General features: G+C 32.9%; 2 protein-coding genes across 3 annotated transcripts in view; one reads left to right on the top strand and one right to left on the bottom strand.

The window, feature by feature from the left end:
- Positions 1-8,846: 8,846 nt before the first annotated feature.
- LOC111703045 (uncharacterized) overlaps positions 8,847-20,141 on the bottom strand; it is a 16,969-nt gene continuing 5,674 nt past the window's right edge. For both annotated transcript variants that reach the window (XM_023474893.1, XM_023474894.1), the window contains exons 4-8: positions 19,582-19,633; positions 18,829-18,900; positions 12,209-12,318; positions 9,823-9,916; positions 8,847-9,357 (exon numbers count right to left, since the gene is read on the bottom strand). In XM_023474893.1, the coding sequence (XP_023330661.1) occupies positions 9,173-9,357; positions 9,823-9,916; positions 12,209-12,318; positions 18,829-18,900; positions 19,582-19,633 (513 nt within the window). In that variant the 3' untranslated portion in view covers positions 8,847-9,172. The remainder of the gene's footprint in view (positions 9,358-9,822; positions 9,917-12,208; positions 12,319-18,828; positions 18,901-19,581; positions 19,634-20,141) is intronic.
- Positions 14,005-18,551, top strand: LOC111703044 (carboxypeptidase B). Its single transcript, XM_023474892.1, has 4 exons — positions 14,005-14,034; positions 14,944-15,004; positions 15,534-15,569; positions 16,499-18,551. Exons 2-4 carry the CDS (start codon positions 14,967-14,969, stop codon positions 17,727-17,729), a joined length of 1,305 nt encoding a protein of 434 aa, XP_023330660.1. The 5' UTR covers positions 14,005-14,034; positions 14,944-14,966; the 3' UTR covers positions 17,730-18,551.

Here is a 20,141-nt window from a genome sequence, read left to right as displayed (position 1 = left end):
ACCTATAGATACGGCTGGATTATTCTATATAATATTATTTAGTAGTAATCTTTATTTGTTTGTCTGTTTGTTTGTCTGTTTGTTTGTCTGTTTGTTTGTATCCGATCATGCTGTAGAGATACAGCTCAAGTTCTAGTATTCATATCTCTTGATATACTATGCTGGATTATTTTATAAACATATATCAAAAAGGAACCTTTGAATCCTCAAATCAAATTATTTAAAACTAATCCGCGAACCCAATTATTTAAACTAATCCTCGAACCCAATCATTTAAATTAATCCTTGAACCCAATTATTTAAACTAATCCTCGAACCCAATTATTTAAAGCTAATCCTCGAACCCAATTATTTAAACTAATCCTTGAACCCAATTATTTAAACTAATCCTCGAACCCAATTATTTAAAACTAATCCTCGAACCCAATCATTTAAACTAATCCTCGAACCCAATTATTTAAACTAATCCTCGAACCCAATTATTTAAATTAATCCGCGAACCCAATTATTTAAACTAATCCTCGAACCCAATTATTTAAACTAATCCGCGAACCCAATTATTTAAAACTAATCCTCGAACCCAATTATTTAAACTAATCCTCGAACCCAATTATTTAAAACTAATCCTCGAACCCAATTATTTAAACTAATCCTTGAACCCAATTACCCGGAAGATTGTTTATTAAAAGCTCAAACCAAGTTTAACAGAACAAACTTGAGTAATATAAAGAGTTCTAATAAATTCATGGGAAATTAAATTGTGCGGACATCAAACCCCCCTTTAGTTATAGATAATGAAGGATAAAGTTTACATGAAACAAGGATTATAGATAATTAGGCTTTGCGCCTATCTTCTATTTCAATTGTGAAAATATTCTCTTTACACATTGCAAAACAAAAACAAACAAAAAAATTCGTGGATTTAAAAAAAATCGTGGATTTTCAAAATTTTCAAAATTAGAATTTTGTTTGAGGCAAATTTTTGAAAATTCGATCATCCATAAACCTTCCCTGGGGTCAGGTGAGGTCCCACAGAAATGAAGGATACAGTTTACATTAAACAAGGATTGTTAGACTCCTTTTAAGTTTTCTGACAGAGAATTTCGTTTTAATTTTAAGTAAAAAATTTTAAACAACGGTACTCATTAAATCTTTAAATCTTGATTGATCGGTAGTTTGGAAGATATCTTCGTTTTTTAGCTCAAAAATTGTGTCATTCAGAAAATTTCCACAATTTGATTCCGCAGACTAAGCTTTTAAGGATACCTTTGTGTGTCAGACATACCACTCCATAAATGGAGAATCACTTGAAGTTAAGACTATTCTAAGTCGCTCACCACATTTTGAAAATCCCGGAATTAAGGGAAATACAGTGTTGGGCTATGGAAAGAATGTTACATTAAAATCGCTGACAGGAGAGGATACCGCGTAAAGCGGTCAGTTTAGTTGAACTCCCATTGTAAAACCATGGCGGAAGCACAAATCCTACCTCAAAATTCGAGTTCAGCGGTACCTTAGAGGGAAAAAAAAGAGAATCCATATATTTAAAATAGCTATGGAACAGGTTTTAAAATGAGAAACTCCCATGGAAATGTACATGTAGGACAAAAATAAATAACGGAGAAAAATGAAACTATACAGGACCATTTCATGTTTCATGAAACTCCTGAATAAAACCAGTGAAAGTCAGAATACGAATCCTACCTCAAAATGAGCTTAGCGGTCCCTTGTATGTAAAAAATTAGTATCCATTCCAAAGATTTTAAAAAAAATGGATATAGTTTAAATAAGAAAGCCCTAAAATTGTCTTTTTTGGCAAAAATAAAGAATTGATAATAATATAACCACACAGGCGTCCCACTAAATATGGATGAAGATCTTTTCTTATCACATAAATCTTAATTATGATTTATTTGAAGAGGAGCAGTCCAATTCACAACGATACCCTGGAAGTTAACGTCGCTTTTCTTGCTTGAAAAGTGTTTTGTAGAGAAACCGCAAATGAAAATAATCAGTTTTTAAAATCGGTTTTAAATTGACATATTTATAAGAGGACACCATAATAAGAAAACAGACAGACAGACAGACTGCTAGAGTACTAATTTTTACGTAGAGATTTATGACTTGGGCTGCAGCCTTAATATTCATGGTTGTTTCAATTCACCAATCCTACTCGTTTTTAGAAATACGAAGATTATACACATAGAAAGTAAATTAGAATTTAAAAAGAACAAGAGAAATGAGAGGAAAGTAAATTAGAAGTATTAAAAAGAAAAAGAGAAATGAGAGGAACGTATAAAATAAGTATTAAAAAGAAAAGAGAAATGAGAGGAAAATAAATGTGAAGTATTCAAAAGAAAAAGAGAAATGAGAGGAAAGTAAATTAGAAGTATTAAAAAGAAAAAGAGAAATGAGAGGAAAGTAAATGAGAAGTATTAAAAAGAAAAAGAGAAATGAGAGGAATGTAAATTAGAAGTATTAAAAAGAAAAAGAAAAATGAGAGGAAAGTAAATTAGAAATATTAAAAAAGAAAAGAGAAATGAGAGGCAGTAAATTAGAAATATAAAAAGGAAAAGAGAAATGAGAGGAAAGTAAATTAGAAGTATTAAAAAGAAAAAGAGAAATGAGAGGAAAGTAAATTAGAAGTATTAAAAAGAAAAAGAGAAATGAGAGGAAAGTAAATGAGAAAAATTGAAAAGAAAAAGAGAAATGAGAGGAAAGTAAATTAAAATTATTAAAAAAGTAAAGAGAAATGAGAGGAAAGTAAATTAGAAGTATTTAAAAGAACAAGATAATTGAGAGGACAGTAAATTAGAAATATTGAAAAGGAAAAGATAAATAGAAAAGTAATTCTAAAATTAGAGATTGTAGAAAAAAAGAAATAATTTATAAAATGTTGGTTAAAACAAGGATATGAAAAAATAATTATAGAATCAAGAATAACCAAGAAATACAAAGATTAACTACAAAGAATAATGAAAAATCTAAGAATCAATAATCAAAAATATAATAGAAGAAGATAAGAAAAGTTAAAAATGATGTAGCAGAAATAAAGAAAAAGGAATAATGTGAATTTAAAAATAGAAAAGTTTGTATAAGACGAAGAAAAGTCTTCAAAGAAATTCTAAACAAATGTTTTCTCTTTACAGAAAACATTTCAAAACTTTCTGTCTCAAGCCACGTTAAACTAAAGTTTATTTTTCTTTTATTTAATCAAAATTCAAACAAGTATTATGACAGCTGGAGTTCAGAGGCCGCAAAGTCGTGTCAATAATTCCTTCTGTAAAGATTTATAGAGTAAAGCATTAAGAATTGTATAACTATGAAAGTGAAAACATTAAATAAAACTTTTAGCGTTCTCAGTAATTGGACTTGAAAAAAATGCTCAGGTTTATAAAGAAACATAAGATTTAAGATTATTTTTACAAAATCACGATTATACTGTAAGACCCATAAAACTGTGAAAAGACGACTGTTAGAATAAAGATAGGATTTTAAATAGTTCAATGAACATAAAACGCAGCAGCTGTGCAGTTTGCACCATTTTAGTTAGTACGTCAATTTTCAAGCTATGTTAGAACTTTTTTCCTTTATACAACATAAACTTGCTTGGGTTCCACTGTATTACATTTTTCTCTATCTAAAGGGTTGTGAAGTCCACATTTTCTGTTCGACAATTGGTACCCAACACATCACCAAAATACCTGAACAGCCTCTTTAAGTTAAAGTCCACACCTATAGTTCTACCCTGAGTTAACCAATATTGATCTAGCGATGATGTAAGTACCTGGAGCATATCCTGTCTTTAAACCCTGATAAATAGTCCGAACATGATTGCTTCCAATTATGGTTAAATCTCCTCGGCGTATTATATTTTGCAAAAAAGACAATCAAGAGATTATTACGTATTATGATTGATATAATTTTTTTTCATAAAAACAATGCCCTGACAAGAATATGTTAGCAATTCCTATCATCCTGCTCATGATTTTAACATTTTGATAGCATTACTAAAAGTTGTATTAGATTCTATGAAGTGTATGAGATACTAACAAATCTATAATAAAGTATAATAAACCCAGGGGTCCATGATAATTCTATTTCTGATCATTTTTTGCCTACTAACTATCGTTCAAAGGAATTGAGTGTTAGCCACAAATTCTGATTTTTAAATTGCTATATCTTTGCAACCTGATGGTGTTAACCTTTGATATTTCAAACTATTATTATTTGATCTAAAATAATTAATAGTTTGAAATATCTAAGATCTCCGACATTGAAATACAAAGATAAAGGGATAAGAAAATCAGAGTTTGAGAAAAAAAAACTCAATTCCTTTGTTAGAAAGTGCTCCTAAATGGTACAATACCTACAAATGAGAGGGGGTTGTCGATGAAATATTTTTCTCTAAAATGCCGTTTTAACCTTCAAAAGCGGACCTAATATTCGAAAATGTGCTCGGTCTCCTTTTTAAAGAATAAAAAAAATAAAATTATAATTTTATTTTTACGTTGTATACGACAGAAGAATCAATTCCACATTTTCAACCATAGAATTGAGGATTTTTAAAACTAAAAGACGGAAAAATGTTTCAAATTTTTTGGAAAACGGAACGACTACATTTCGAGTACATTTTGAAGACTAAAACGGAATTTTAGAGTAAAATGTTTCAACGACGACCCCCAATCTATGGACATTGTACCATTCATTCACCTATTGTAGTAGAATAAGACGACGTTTAGTGGGTGGAGGCACAATTAGTATCTTCGGAAATGGGACCGAGCACATTTTCGAATATTATGCCTAATTTTGAAGGTTAAAGCAACATTTTAGAGAAAAATGTTTACTTTTGTTGTTTTTGATATATTTAGAAATTGCTTTGGTTATCGCGTTTTCTTTCAAATAAAAACCTTGACACTAGATGGCTTAAGGTTATCTCTTCGTGATTCTTCCTAGATACACTCCTAGAGTTCCTGATCCTTGATTAGGGTTGGGTAGGAAGCTGAACCTGGATACAGGATGTGAAAACTGTTAGGTTGTGGTGTGAGAATCCCAGAGAATCATCTCAGAACTCATCTTTACTCTTCCAGGACCCATCCCTACTCTTTGCAATTCTAAAGAACGCATTAAAGAATATATTCATTTATCAAAACCATTCCTCCTTAGAGTCCAGAAACTTTACAGTTTAGAACCCGTCTTCTTTACTTCTCAACCCCCCATCATTACTCCTCAGAATCCACCTATACTCCTTAAAACCCATATCTAATCCTCGGAACCCGTTTTACTTCTCAACCCCCATCTTACTCATTGGAACCTATCTTTACTCGTCAGAACCCATAATAACTCCCCAAAAAACCATCTTTACTCCTTAAATGTTTTCTTACTTCTCAGAACTTGTGTCTCTAATCCTAAAAATCATCTTTACTCCTCACAACCCATTTCCACATATTTACTACTTGGAACCCATCTTAATTCCTCAAAACCCATCTTTACTCCTTTAATATATCTTTACTCCTTTAATCTATCTTTTCTACTTGGAACCCATATTTAATCCTTGGAACCCATCTTTACTCCTCAGAACCAATTTTACACCTCAGAACCAATCTTTACTCTTCAGACCCCATCTTTACTCTTCATGTCCCACTTTTAATCCTTGGAACACATCTTTACTCCTCAGAACCAATTTTACACCTCAGAACCAATCTTTACTCTTCATGTCCCACTTTTAATCCTTGGAACACATCTTTACTTCTCATAACTTATCTTTACTGCTCAGAACCCTTTTTTTACTCCTCATACCCTATCTTTACTCCTCAGAACCCATCTTTACTCCTCAGAACCCATCTTAACTCCTCAACCCCCATTTTTACTCCTTGGAACCCATCTTTACTTCTCAGAACGTAATATTCCTCCTATTAAGAACCCATCTTTACTCCTCATAACTTATCTTTACTACTGAGAACCCTTTTTTAAACCTCAGAACCCATCTTTACTCCTCAACCCCAATTTTTACTCCTTGGAACCCATCTTTACTTTTCAGAACTTAATATCCCTAAGAACCCATCTGTACTCCTTAACCAATCAATTACTGCTCTCTGTCCGAACGCATTAATTTCACCAATTTCATAGTTCCAACTCAATCCTATTCGACAATACTTTTTTTTGCCACCTAGTCCTATAACCCTTGATTGTTTCAATTGTAATTATTATGCTTCTAGGTTGCATGCAAGTGCATTAACATTTTGTATATTTGTATATTTGCGCGGAAACGCACAGTCATGCAAAAATAACAAATTGGTCTGACATTGCCGCAAAAAAAGAAGGTTTCATATAATGTCTGGTTGAGATTTATTATCCTCAATTTGCTCCAACAAATTAGGTTGTTTTTCAGTTTGCAGTTATACTTCTGGCTTTTGATAAATCACATGAATATATTACAGTTTAGATATTAAATCAATAATATAAATATACATCTTCCATTACCTGGGTTACCCATAAAGGATGAGACTTCAGAGAACCCTTTACTGAAATTTTTAACGGTTTTCTTCAGTCTGAAAGAGATTTCTCTCTTATTTCTGAAGAGTTATAACATCCCAATTTTTGCTGGAAGGGACTGTAAGCATATTTTCAAGTAACCCTTCATGCAAAGATGGCTAAGCCGGATTCACAATGGTACCCTTGAAGTCTTTATCTTAAGAAGATATTGTCGTTCTCCTATCTTGACCTACGTTTAATACTGATAATTCCTACATGTTCTCCTGTCTTAACCTACGTTTAATACTGATAATTCCTACATGTTCTCCTGTCTTGACCTACGTTTAATACTGATAATTCCTTCATGTTCTCCTGTCTTGACCTACGTTTAATACTGATAATTCCTACATGTTCTCCTATCTTGACCTACGTTTAATACTGATATTTCCTACATGTTCTCCTATCTTGACCTACGTTTAATACTGATAATTCCTACATGTTCTCCTGTCTTGACCTACGTTTAATACTGATAATTCTTACATGTTTTCCTGAAGAAGAAATTAGCAAGTCACTTTTCAAATTCAAAATAATTAAAAATTTATTAAAACAATAAACATATATGTATAATTTGCACTTGATCAGATAAAGGATTTAAAGGTACCCTTGTGAATCGGCCATTGACATCTTTTCATTGAGGGTCCCTTGAAATTACTCTTTCAGTCCCTTTAATAAAGCTTGTTCATTAATAAGATCCACGGAAAGTATCGAAAATGTGCACAAAATTCCCTACAAACATTTTTCAATGAACTTTGAATAAAATTTCACATTAAATATTCAATTTTCTGGCTCTCAATAACATCTTTGAGTGGAAAACTTGGCTTCTCTGCTAGATTCTAATATGGGTTTCATTTAGTATACATTTTTTGCTGAGCAATATCTTTAAACTTGCTCTTATCTTTTCCAAATTATATAAAGACAAAAGATTAAATTCAATTATTTTTATATTCTATTTAGAGAAGAGTGGAATTGTTGGTCAGGACTCAGGAGTGAACCTTAATCAAATCATGACAGTTGACAAGTTGATGTGACCCAAGGAAAATACACCAGGAACCCTTTATTTGACAAGTTGATGTAACCCAAGGAAAATACACCAGGAACCATCTATTTGAAAAGTTGATGTAACCCAAGGAAAATACACGAGGAACCCTTTATTTGACAAGTTGATGTAACCCAAGGAAAATACACCAGGAACCCTTTATTTGACAAGTTGATGTAACCCAAGGAAAATACACCAGAAGTTGATGTAACCCAAGGAAAATACACGAGGAACCCTTTATTTGACAAGTTGATGTAACCCAAGGAAAATACACCAGGAACCATCTATTTGACAAGTTGATCTAACCCAAGGAAAATACACCAGGAACCATCTATTTGACAAGTTGATGTAACCCAAGGAAATGTAAGCGTACTACCAGAATCTGTAATGCGGAAACTGCAGTGAACTATTTTCGTCAGCTAAGATGTGTTAATTCCTGGTTTACTTTTCTTGATGTAAACCGTTGACAGGTGATAGATGATGGGTATTGAATAAGCCATTATTAAATCATCAGTTTCCTAGGTTTATTTAATAAAAGTTGATTAAGACATAAACAAATTACTCTTCATTAATAGAGTGGTAAAGCCGATTGCTGTGATAGGATGCAATAAATAGAGCAAATAATTAATATCTGAGGCTTTCCAGTACCTTATTGGATATTAAAGCATCTTGAACGTAGCACAAGATTTATATTTGTCCTATTAGATTGGAAATTTGTCAATTTCCTTGTCCAAAAAAACTAATAACTGTTCAGAATTGAGGTACTGGCATCTGCAAATAGTAAATTTTATGACACCTTTAGTGTTTGTAAATTGTACCTAATTTAAGTTAGATCCTTCACCCCCCCCCCCCCTCCTTCCCAGGTCTTTCCCCCAACTCTCTTTACATTCATTATGTCCCTTTTTTAATTGAGTATTATGAAACATGTACGACACCATTATCTAAACTTGACACCTCCCCTAGTTCCCGCCATCCTGCTTCCGCAAACCACTACCATGAATGATCGTAATGCACAGGGTGTCAATAATATTTGAAAAAATGTAAATGAAAAAATAAAATTACAAAAAATTTGCGTCTGAAACATGCTGAGTAATTTTGATGTTTTGTTTCTTGTTTTTTTTCAGACGCCTGGTAAATGGGATAAAATTACGGGAGTGCTCTAATTCTCAAGCTGTATAATTTTAGATCCATTTTGGACCCATTTATAGAACCATCAAGGAACTTTTTACAGTAATCGGGTAACACTTGAATGTCAATGATGCAAAAAAGTTGCGCATTTAGTTTTAAAATTTTATTAAATTGCTGTGAAATATTTTACATTTAGAATTCATACACTATAAAACGAAATTACAATTTCTAAAGGAAAAATTAAAATAAGTCACCAATATGAGAGCATTAAGCCTAAACAACAATTTTTATATGCATCGCTTCTTCGTGTAAGGTTTGCAAATAATTACTAAAATTGTCGGTTTAGGTTCTCCTGTATCACTCATAACCAACAACTCAGAACTAGATGAATTTCAGTTTCTCCGGTAGTAGAACTAAGAACTAGAACACAAAGTCAGGTTTAGTTTCTCCGGTAGCAAGGAAGAACTTAAAATTCTATGCGAGTTTAGTTTCTCCGGTAGCAAGGAAGAACCCAGCACCTAGAGACGGATCTTTGAGATAAGGAGAGAGAGGAACATCTGCCAGACTGTTTAGGAAACCTGGAGAAGCAGGGTGGGTTGGATGATTGCTCTTCAAGGAGGGGAGCCGGGTTCTAAGCACGTGATGGAGTTTCAACAAATCTAGACAAAAAACTTCATTTTTTTCTATTAATTCCTAAAGTGACCCAATTAGAACAGGAAACCAAGTTCCTGATTTCATTTTACGGAAATATTACTTTTAAAAGGGGTAGAACGAACCATAACAAGGTTTTACTCAATTGGTTTAAATTTAATTTCTTTCTGGAGAATAAAATACTTTTATTTTATTTTATTTAAATTCTGGATAAACTTTTTGCAGAGGGCCATTCATGCTTTACAGAATTATAGACAGTAAAATAAAATTTGAATCGTAAAAAATGTATATACTCGATCTTTATTAAATGAAACATGCTCATTAGAAACCAAACGCTTAAAAAAAGAATTCAGCATTGTGTTTTAAGTTCTAATTCGAAAGAAAAAAGTATTTAACAAAAAATAATTTTAAAACTGCAAAAAAAGTCGCCCCCCCTTGGGAGGATTAAAAACTATGATTAAAAAGGCGTGCACCTGTTGAATCTTTAATTTCCTGTAGCTCTCCTCTACTCATATACATTGCTGGGCTTCGGTAGGAGTCCAGACGGATTTTTGGAGGATCAGAATCCTAGAATAATAGGACATTTTGGAGGATCAGAATCCTAGAATAGGACATTTTGCAGGATCAGAATCCTAGAATAGGACATGTTGGAGGATCAGAATCCTAGAATAATAGGACGTTTAGGAGTACCAGAATCCTAGTATGATAGGACATTTAGGAGGACCAGAATCGTAGTATAATAGGACATTTAGGAGGATCAGAATCCTAGTATAATAGGACATTTTTCAGGACCAGAATCCTAGAATAATAGGACATTTTTCAGGACCAGAATCCTAGAATAATAGGAAATTTAGGAGGACCAGAATCCTAGAATAATAGGACATTTAGGAAGACCCCAATCCTTATATAATAGGACATTTTGGGGGACCAGAATCCTAGAATAATAGGAAATTTTGGAGGATCAGAATCCTAAAAAAATAGGACATTTAGGAGGACCAGAATCCTAGTATGATAGGACATTTAGGAGGATCAGAATCCTAGTATAATAAGACATTTTTCAGGACCAGAATCCTAGAATAATAGGAAATTTAGGAGGAACAGAATCCTAGAATAATAGGACATTTAGGAAGACCCCAATCCTTTTATAATAGGACATTTTGGGGGATCAGAATCCTAGAATAATAGGAAATTTTGGAGTATCAGAATCCTAAAAAATAGGACATTTAGGAGGACCAGAATCCTAGTATGATAGGACATTTAGGAGGACCACAACCCTAGAATAATAGGACATTTTGGAGGAACAGAATCCTAGAAAAGCAGGACATTTTAGAAGAAAAGAATCCTAGAGTAACAGGACATTTTGGAGGACCAGAATCCTAATGTAACAGGACATGAAACTAGACTGAACCAAAATATTTTCTTCATAATTCTACCCTCCCTCCCCCGAGGGAGGAAACCTCGGCCGCCATGAGCCATGAACCATGCAGACACGAGCCTCCCAGATTTACTATGCAGTACGAGCCTCTGCCATTCAGTGAGAGCCTCCACTATGCAGTAAACGAGCCTCCGCTATACAGCACAGCTTCTTTATAACTCTTGGCTTTTTCATATAAAATATTTTTTTCAACATAGTGGCACAAGAACTTTACTTAATATTAATGTTGTTTATTGATTGTTATGATTTGTATCTTATATTGACTCATAAAGTGGTTTATAAGATTTATGTCTCGAACTTAGTTTATTTTGTTTTTATCTTTGATTTAAGCGATACATTTTTGGGAATTTTTTTTAAGATTTAGATTATCTGTTAATGTCAAATTTTTTATTATCTTTTAGGATAAAAATTTCAACAAAGGTATAGCTTAAATCAAAGATTATAAAATATCAAATAAAATTACTTTCAGAATTTTTTCTCTAAATGCTTTATTTTTTGCGTAAAAAATGCTTAAAATTTTATAATTCACTTTATTAATCATAATTAGTCACTATTAATAATAATTGATTAATACTTCCGACTTTTGATAAACTTTAATGCCACTATTTCGAATAAAATACAATAACTTCTATACTACATGTAAATCCCAAGAGTGTTAACGAAACTATTCTGTATAGAGGAGGCTTGTTTACTGTATAGCAGAGGCTCGTACTGCATAGCAAATCTGAGAGTCTGCATAGAGGAGGCTCACATCCCCCCTCCCCCTCAGGAATTAAAAATATAATTTAAGCTGAAGCCAGGATAAAAATTCTTCAAGTGATCTTTCCTTTTAATTTCCCATTAATCTTGATGTTTAGACATGGTTGGTTCAACTGCAAATTTTTAAGTGTTTCCGAGATTTCAGCCGGCGCTCAAATGAAAAACCTGTTATTGGCGGTTTCATTAGAGCAAAATTCTCTAAATTCAGCCTCAGGTTTACCGTTATAATACTTCTCCAGGCTTACCTTTATAATACTTTTCCAGGTTTACCTTCATAATTAATCTCCAGGTTTATCTTTATACTTCTCCAGGTTTACCTTTACAATACTTCTTCAGGTTTACCTTAAAAATACATCTTCAGGTTTACCTTTATTATGCTTTTCCAGTTTACCTGTATGATACTTCTTCATGTTTACCTTTATAATACTTCTCCAGGTTTACCTTAATAATGTTTTTCCAGATTTATCTTTATAATATTTCTCCAGTTTAACCTTTATGATACTTCTCCATGTTTATCTTTATAATATTTCTCCAGGTTTACCTTTATAACACTTCTCCAGGTTTACCTTTATAACACTTCTCAAGGTTTACCTTCAAACACTTCTCCAGGTTTACCTTTATAACACTTCTCCAGATTTATCTTTATAATATTTCTCCAGGTTTACCTTTATAATACTGATGAAATCTACTGTAAGGAGAAGTGTGATGATGATAATATGAAGAAGGATTGAGATTACAAGAACCACCACCAGCACAGTCAAACCTTGCGTAAAACCTAGAACAGTAAACCTAGAATCAAACCTGATGTAGAAAACCTTGTGTTAAACCTAGAACAGTAAATCTAGCATCAAACATTAAACAGTAAACCTATACCATCAAACTTGACATATTAAATCTGGACAATAAACCTTGCATTAACTCTAGGATAGTAAACCTTGCATCAAACCTTATATATTAAACCTTGCATCAAACCTTATATATTAAACCTTATATCAAACCTAGGACAGTAAACCTAACATTAAACCTGATTTATCAAACCTTTCCTCAAACCTAGAACAGCAAACCTTACATCAAACCTGTGACAGCAAACCTATCTTCTAACCTGATGTATCAACCCATCAAACCTAGGACAAGAAACCTTGCATGAAACCTGAAATATTTAACCTTGCATCAAACCTTGATATGTCATACCTTGCATCAACCCGATATATATAAAACTTTGCGCAAATCTGATACAACAAACCTTACATTAAACCTAATACAACAAACCTTGCATCAAACCTAGACCAGTAATCCTAGTAGCAACCCTGCTATATTTAACCTTACATCAAACCTAGGACAGTAATCCTAGTAGCAACCCTGCTATATTTAACCTTACATCAAACCTAGAACAGTAATCCTAGTAGCTACCCTGCTATATTTAACCTTACATCAAACCTAGGACAGTAATACTAGTAGCAACCCTGATATATTTAACCTTACATCAAACCTAGGACAGTAAACCTAGTAGCAACCCTGCTATATTTAACCTTGCATGAAACCCGGAACAGTAATCCTAGTAGCAACCCTGCTATATTTAACCTTGCATCAAACCTTGGACAGTAAACCTACACCATAAAACCTGACATATTAAACCTTACATCAAAGCTAGGTTGTAAACCTAGCATCAAACCTAGGATAGTAAACCTACACCATAAAACCGGACATATTAATCCTTCCATCAAAGCTAGGTAGTAACCCTAGCCCCAAACCTCATTCATCAATCCTTTCCTCATACCTAGGTTAGCAAACCTAGAGACAACCTTGCAACAACCCAATATATATTAAAACTTGCGCAGATCTTACACATAAAAATTTGTATCAAACCTAAAACAACAAACCTTGCGTCAAACCTAGTACAGTAAAGCTAACATAAAACCTGAGATATTTAACCTTACATCAAACCTAACATTAAACCTGATTTGTAAACCTTTCTTTAAACCTAGAACAGCAAACCTGTAATATCAAACATTGCATAAAAGCTAGGTAGTAAACCTCGCAGCAAATGTTAAACTCTGCCGAAAACCTAGGATAGTTAACCTAGCATCAAACCTAATCTATATTAAACCTTTCCTTAAACCCAGGACAGCAAACCTGGACGACAAACTGCTTTATCAACCCCAGCACAAAACCTAGGAAAAAAATCTAGAACAGTTTAAAAAATAAAGCATCGATCATTTTATCCCTAAACTGTTGAACCTTATACTCAGCTCCGGTAACTTAGATGTAGATTTGATACAAAAGTTTCCGGCTCTGAATATATTGATAAAAAATAACGTTCAAAGTTAATTTTTTTTCTAAAGAGTTTTCGTTCTTTTTTGAAAATTTGATTCTTTTAGTGATATTCCTGACAGGTGTATGGGGTGTGAGCTATGAGCACGTATAATGTGTAAACTGTACAGATGTTTTTTCTAGATTAGTTTAGATTAGTTTACCGTCAAGGCTAACACAGGTAACTCGGAATCCTCTTGATATTGTACTTAACAAATTTTGATTTTTATATATAAGTATACGAGTCTGGGAACCCAGCGCTGCCCAGGTTACTCATAGTTACTCACGCCGTTTACCTGCACTTTGTCTTAAATTATGATTTTAACTATTTTTCCCTCTAAAAGTCTACCCACTCAACATAGAATATAAAACCAAACTAAGATCATTCTAGTGGTTCTCCCGAGTTCCGCGATCAAAATTTGAGTCAAATCGGTCAATTAATCAGTAGGAACTACAGAGTACGTTCAGAAAGACATCTTTTGTATATAATAACCTTTTTTTCTTAGTTCACATTTTAAAGATATCAGCGTTCTATTTAAAATTCATCGGTTTACTTGATTGAGGCTTCTTTAAAAAGTGGCTTGCGGGGTTATATGCAGCAGCTAGAAATAAGGAAGAAAGTTACGTGTTCAAGATAAAACGACGATATCTTCCTCATTGTTACTCCGATAAAGAGATATGAGGTGAAATACGTGAAGTCACGTTGCAAGTTCCTTTTGAGACTGAAGAGTAAAAGTAATGCTACTGAATAGATCTACAATTTCCATTGCGTCAAAATGAATAGGAACAGGGATTGTAGTCGGATTCACAACGGTACCCTTAAAAGCTTTGTTTTCTAATGACCAAATGAGACCTCCATGTCTATCTCTTTAAAAATTAATTATTTTTACTTGTGATTTCTTTACTTTAAAGTGCACTTTACGGCTTTATCATCGACATAAAAAATTACTTCAATATCAATGATCAGAGAAAAGTTTAAATAATATCGTATAAGTGATTTTTATTTATACGTCATCTTGTAATGAATAATTGATTATGTACTATGTTGTTAATTATAGATGTAATTTGTTTATTTTATTTACTTGTTTAGGGAGGACAGATCTGGCAGAGTAAATGCGTTTCATTCAACTTATTTTCCTTCTCTTCTTCAGGAACAATAATTATCTTATTAAATAAAATAATTCCGTAATAATAATTCAAATGAACGTTATTTAAAATGATTTGATTTTCCCGTCCCTTGTTCTAGTAACAATTAAGGCGTTTAATTCGTTAATATTCAAGTCTCCATTTTTTCTTCTTAGAGTAAAATTTTTCTTTTTGATAGATTATTTCTAAAATTAAGAAAATCTACATTTTTTTCAGGTACAATTTTTTTATTTTGGACCATCTATAAACCTTTCCCGGGGTCATGTAAGTTCCCACAAAAAAATTGGGACCGATTGGTTACGCAATTTTGACATTCATTAGATACAAACAAACAGCCGAAGGAACTGAGTTATTGACACAAACTCAATTTTTCTAATCTCTGTACATTTGCAACCTGGTGGTGCAAACCTTTAATATCTTTAAAATAGACATTTAACAGAATTCATAGGTTTGAATGAAAAAATTTGAGTAAGTGACAAACACTCATTTCCTTTGTATAAAAAAAGTTAAATATCAATATTATTGCTTTTGCAGTGATGCCTTTACTTCACCTACGGGAGATACGTATATGTAAGATATTTTATTATTTTTATAAATTTTATTTTTCTTATTTAAATTTGCCAATCTATGTGATGGAAAATATTTCAATTTAAATACAGAAGATTTAAATACAGAAGACGACTATTCTATTTAAGTTTTGATTTCTTTATGTGTATCCATGCTCTTTTAAAGCTTGGTAGAAATCCAATTTTGAAATAGAATGTCGTCTTCATTGAATTGCTATATATAACAATGATTGAATATTTAACTAGAATAATTATGTTTAATCGTATATTTTCTTAAATTTAAGTATTTTAGATTCAGATCCAAATCCTATCCATTCAATTTATTCTTTTTATTTTAATTCAATTTATCAATTTTCAATTTAAGTTATATTTATTCAACTTCAAACTAAAGTTAAGATAATCTGGGGTTAAATTGAATTTAATGCATTTAAAAATATTTACATTCATTCATTCTCCTAAATATATTCAATATATTTGTGTAACACTTGATAGCATTACAAGTGAATTTGTTAAAATATAAACTGTGTATAGATCTGTTATGTGTACACAGTAAATAAAGGATTCTTGGAATTAGAAATTCGTGGATTTTTAAAAATAGTTTCTCTGCCTTTTTTGTGCTTTCAACATTTTTGGAGTTTTGAATGATTTCGTTTAGATTTCAATTCATTTAATAAAACCAAAATTGTTTAAGTCTAAACGAAATCATTAAGATCTCAGTATAATTTTGAAAGGACAAAAATGGCAGACATTTTGAAATTACCAGGACTAGGGGTATTTTGTGATTATTGTTTCTATAATTATCTTCAAATTAAAATAAAAAAATGAGACGCAAATTATTTTCTCAAATTTTCAAGTCGTCTTTCAATTTTCTGAAATTGTGAAAGGACAAAATTGATTCATATGATAACAAGGCTGTCAAATCTTTTTGTTAAGGACTTATGACAAGCATACTGTGCTGAGGATTTACCCAACTACCGAAGATGATGTCCAGTTCCTACGCGATCTGACGGATAAAATCTGCGAGATTATGAAGTTTCCTGGTATCCCTGGTCGTCCAGTAGACGTCATGTGTCCTCCTGAAGATATCGCCAAGTTCAAGGAACTTATCGCCGAGAAAGGAATACTTGTCGAAGAGATTATTGATGATATGGGATCTTTGATCCGTGAGAAAGTATCCCTGAGTAGTAGGATGAAACGACAAGTTGCCTCAATGAACTGGAATGATTACCAACGGTATGATACTATTATAAGATGGATGGAAGAAACAGCATTAGCTCATCCAACCTTTACAAAACTAATTGACATGGGGAGATCAGTTGAGGGAAGAAAGCTGTATGTTTTGAAGATAGGAATGTCTCCTCTAGGTGATAACACTAGAGCCGTCTGGCTTGATGGTGGAATACATGCCCGGGAGTGGATTTCTGTAAGCACTGCCACTTATATACTGAAAAACCTGATAACAAACTTTGCTGCACAGAATAAGACGGACTGTAGTGATGAAGTTATCCGTAGTGTAGATTGGTATATTGCGCCATTACTAAACCCGGATGGATATGAGTTTACTCATACGGATGACAGATTATGGAGGAAAAATAGGCGTGCTCCGCTCACTGGATCTAGCTGCTATGGAGTAGATCTGAACAGGAATTGGGGTGTAGCTGGTTATGGGGTTGGGGCCTCTTCAAAAGGGTGCTCAGAAGTATACCAAGGAACAGCTGAGAATTCTGAACCCGAAACACAGGCAATAATTAACACCATTCTTAAATACACAAACAATATCCGAGTTTATGTCAGCCTACACTCCTATGGACAGTACTGGTTAACATCCTGGGGTTACAAGAATGACCTTCCGGAGGATTATGACAAGCTGGTCAACCTAGGCAGGAAAGGTGCTACAGCTATCCGTTGTATAAATCCATCAAGAGTGTACACAGTAGGTTCAGGTGCAGGAGTTCTCTATGCAGCCGGAGGAGCTAGTGACGATTACATGAAGGCTGTTGCTAAAATCCCATATTCCTTCACCATTGAACTCCCAAATGAGTTTACATTTGTGCTGGATCCTTCTGAAATAATACCGGTGGGGAATGAAGTGTGGGCAGCAATGAAGGAAATGGCTAGCGAGGCTGCCCGGCATCCTCTGGGACCAGATCCAGCTACATTCTAACTCGTGTGGGTCAGCTCAAGGGAATTCTATAGCATGCCTTATTTGTGAAAAAGCGAGTGTTCAGTTTTTTTAAAATATCCATTGGTTGGTTTGGTTTCTGATCACTTCTGATTGGTTAAAATCCAGCCGATGAGAAATGACCAAACAAATCTTTCTTTCTGGATTAGTGGACATCATTAGGGACATCATTAGGGACATCATTAGGGACATCATTAGGGGACATCATTAGGGACATCATTAGGGACATCATTAGGGACATCATTAGGGACATCATTAAGGGACATCATTAGGGATATCTTTAAGGAATATTCTCCGACTACTTGTGTTCTTTATTCTCAACCTTTGGTTAAATTCAAACAACTGAACTATTCTCAACCTTTGGTTAAATTCAAACAACTGAACTATTCTCAACCTTTGGTTAAATTCAAACAACTGAACTATTCTCAACCTTTGGTTAAATTCAAACAACTGAACTATTCTCAACCTTTGGTTAAATTCAAACAACTGAACTATTCTCAACCTTTGGTTAAATTCAAACAACTGAACTATTCTCAACCTTTGGTTAAATTCAAACAACTGAACTATTCTCAACCTTTGGTTAAATTCAAACAACTGAACTATTCTCAACCTTTGGTTAAATTCAAACAACTGAACTATTCTCAACCTTTGGTTAAATTCAAACAACTGAACTATTCTCAACCTTTGGTTAATTTCAAACAACTGAACTATTCTCAACCTTTGGTTAATTTCAAACAATTGAACTATTCGCTAACAAATTTCACAACATCCAAATTCTAACAAATAAAAATAGTATAAGATTTTTTACTGTACATGAGAAATCCTTAGAACACGAATTTGTGTTGCATGATGCATGATGCATGATGCATGATGCATGATGCACACGAAGAGAAGTATACTTAACAGGGGCGTACTCAGGAATTTGTCCAGAGGGGGGGGGGGGTAACTTTATTTTCATTCTTCAAGAAGGAGTTCTGTATCCATTTGGGCCTTAAAACCCTCTGAAAACCATATCCAGGAGGGGGAGGGCTGAGTTCCCCCTGAGTGTACGCCCTATAGTACCAAACAATATATAACTCACCTAAGCTTGAAGGTTCAGAGCAGTTGGTTATTAGCGGTATTATTAGTCCTGTTGACACAAGAGCTACAGATCCTAATAGCAGATTTTAAAAATAAAAGTTCAATGTTGTAAAAACTTTAAAGAGTGCAGTATGCAGGACAAATCATTACTAAATCGTTACTAAAATAATTTCAATCTGGTGTTTTAAAAAAATATTAAATATCATTTAAAGAAAGATTACAAAAATAGTCCCATCAAAGAATAATTTATATGATTTGCCCCAAATAGAGTCTAGTACAATAGATGGCAACGTAGAATTTGTACACTCTCAGTACACCTGTATTCTGTCGTCACAAGTGTCAATTCAGTTTTTGTGTCCAACAAAATTATCAGTAATAGTGATAATTTTAGAATAAAGTAAAATAAGTGCAATTTTTATGTGTTCTTTAGTTTCTGTTTTTACACTTTTTTATTTAATCTTGGAAAACATGTCAGCTAATGTGAGACAATTTCGTTTTCCTTGTTATATTTGACACTTGTGACGTTGTGTATAATTGGTCCGTTTCTCTGTTGCCACCTATTGTACTTGATAATATATTTGATTTGTCCTTAGAAATGAATGAGAATCCCCTTCAGATATTAATGAACTACCCCTTTAAAAAGATTTTACTCACCTACCAAAATAAAACAAAAATAAAAAACGCCTACTTTAAAAATGAATGATAATCTCTGAAAGGCCTGGTGTAGTGTGTAATATATATTTTTAAAATCTACCTGAGATGATCTGTATAATAGTTCCCAATAAATGAACTAGAATAAACGCAGTCTAAAAACAAACAGATGTGAAAATATAACGTAATTATATAACTGAATAAGAGGAGCCCATACAAAACGTATAGTCACTAAATTTATCACCTCAAAACATATAAAAAAATATCTTATCAGCGACAAAACTGATAAACTACAAAACTGATAAACTACAAAACTGATAAACTACAAAACTGATAAACTGCAAAACTTATCAAACTACAAAACTGATAAACTACAAAACTTATCAAACTACAAAACTGATAAACTGCAAAACTGATAAACTACAAAACTGATAAACTACAAAACTGATAAACTACAAAACTGATAAACTACAAAACTGATAAACTACGAAACTTATCAAACTACAAAACTGATAAACTGCAAAACTTATCAAACTACAAAACGTATTAAACTCAAAACTTATCAAACTACAAAACTGATAAACTACAAAACTGATAAACTACAAAACTGATATACTACAAAACTGATAAACTACAAAACTGATAAACTACAAAACTTATCAA

Source organism: Eurytemora carolleeae, unplaced genomic scaffold (assembly GCF_000591075.1).
Source record: "Eurytemora carolleeae unplaced genomic scaffold, Eaff_2.0 scaffold505, whole genome shotgun sequence".
Taxonomy (NCBI): domain Eukaryota; kingdom Metazoa; phylum Arthropoda; class Copepoda; order Calanoida; family Temoridae; genus Eurytemora; species Eurytemora carolleeae.
The sequence above is the reverse complement of the archived record's forward strand: the minus strand, read 5'-3'. Positions and strand labels throughout refer to the sequence as shown.

Excerpts from the sequence above, each read along its gene's own strand:
- LOC111703044 (XM_023474892.1), top strand. The coding sequence starts at position 14,967 with ATGCGTTTCATTCAACTTATTTTCCTTCTCTTCTTCAG. Across the intron at positions 15,005-15,533 it reads ATTTTCCTTCTCTTCTTCAG|TGATGCCTTTACTTCACCTA; the intron begins GAACAATAATTA and ends TTGCTTTTGCAG. Across the intron at positions 15,570-16,498 it reads CCTACGGGAGATACGTATAT|GACTTATGACAAGCATACTG; the intron begins GTAAGATATTTT and ends CTTTTTGTTAAG.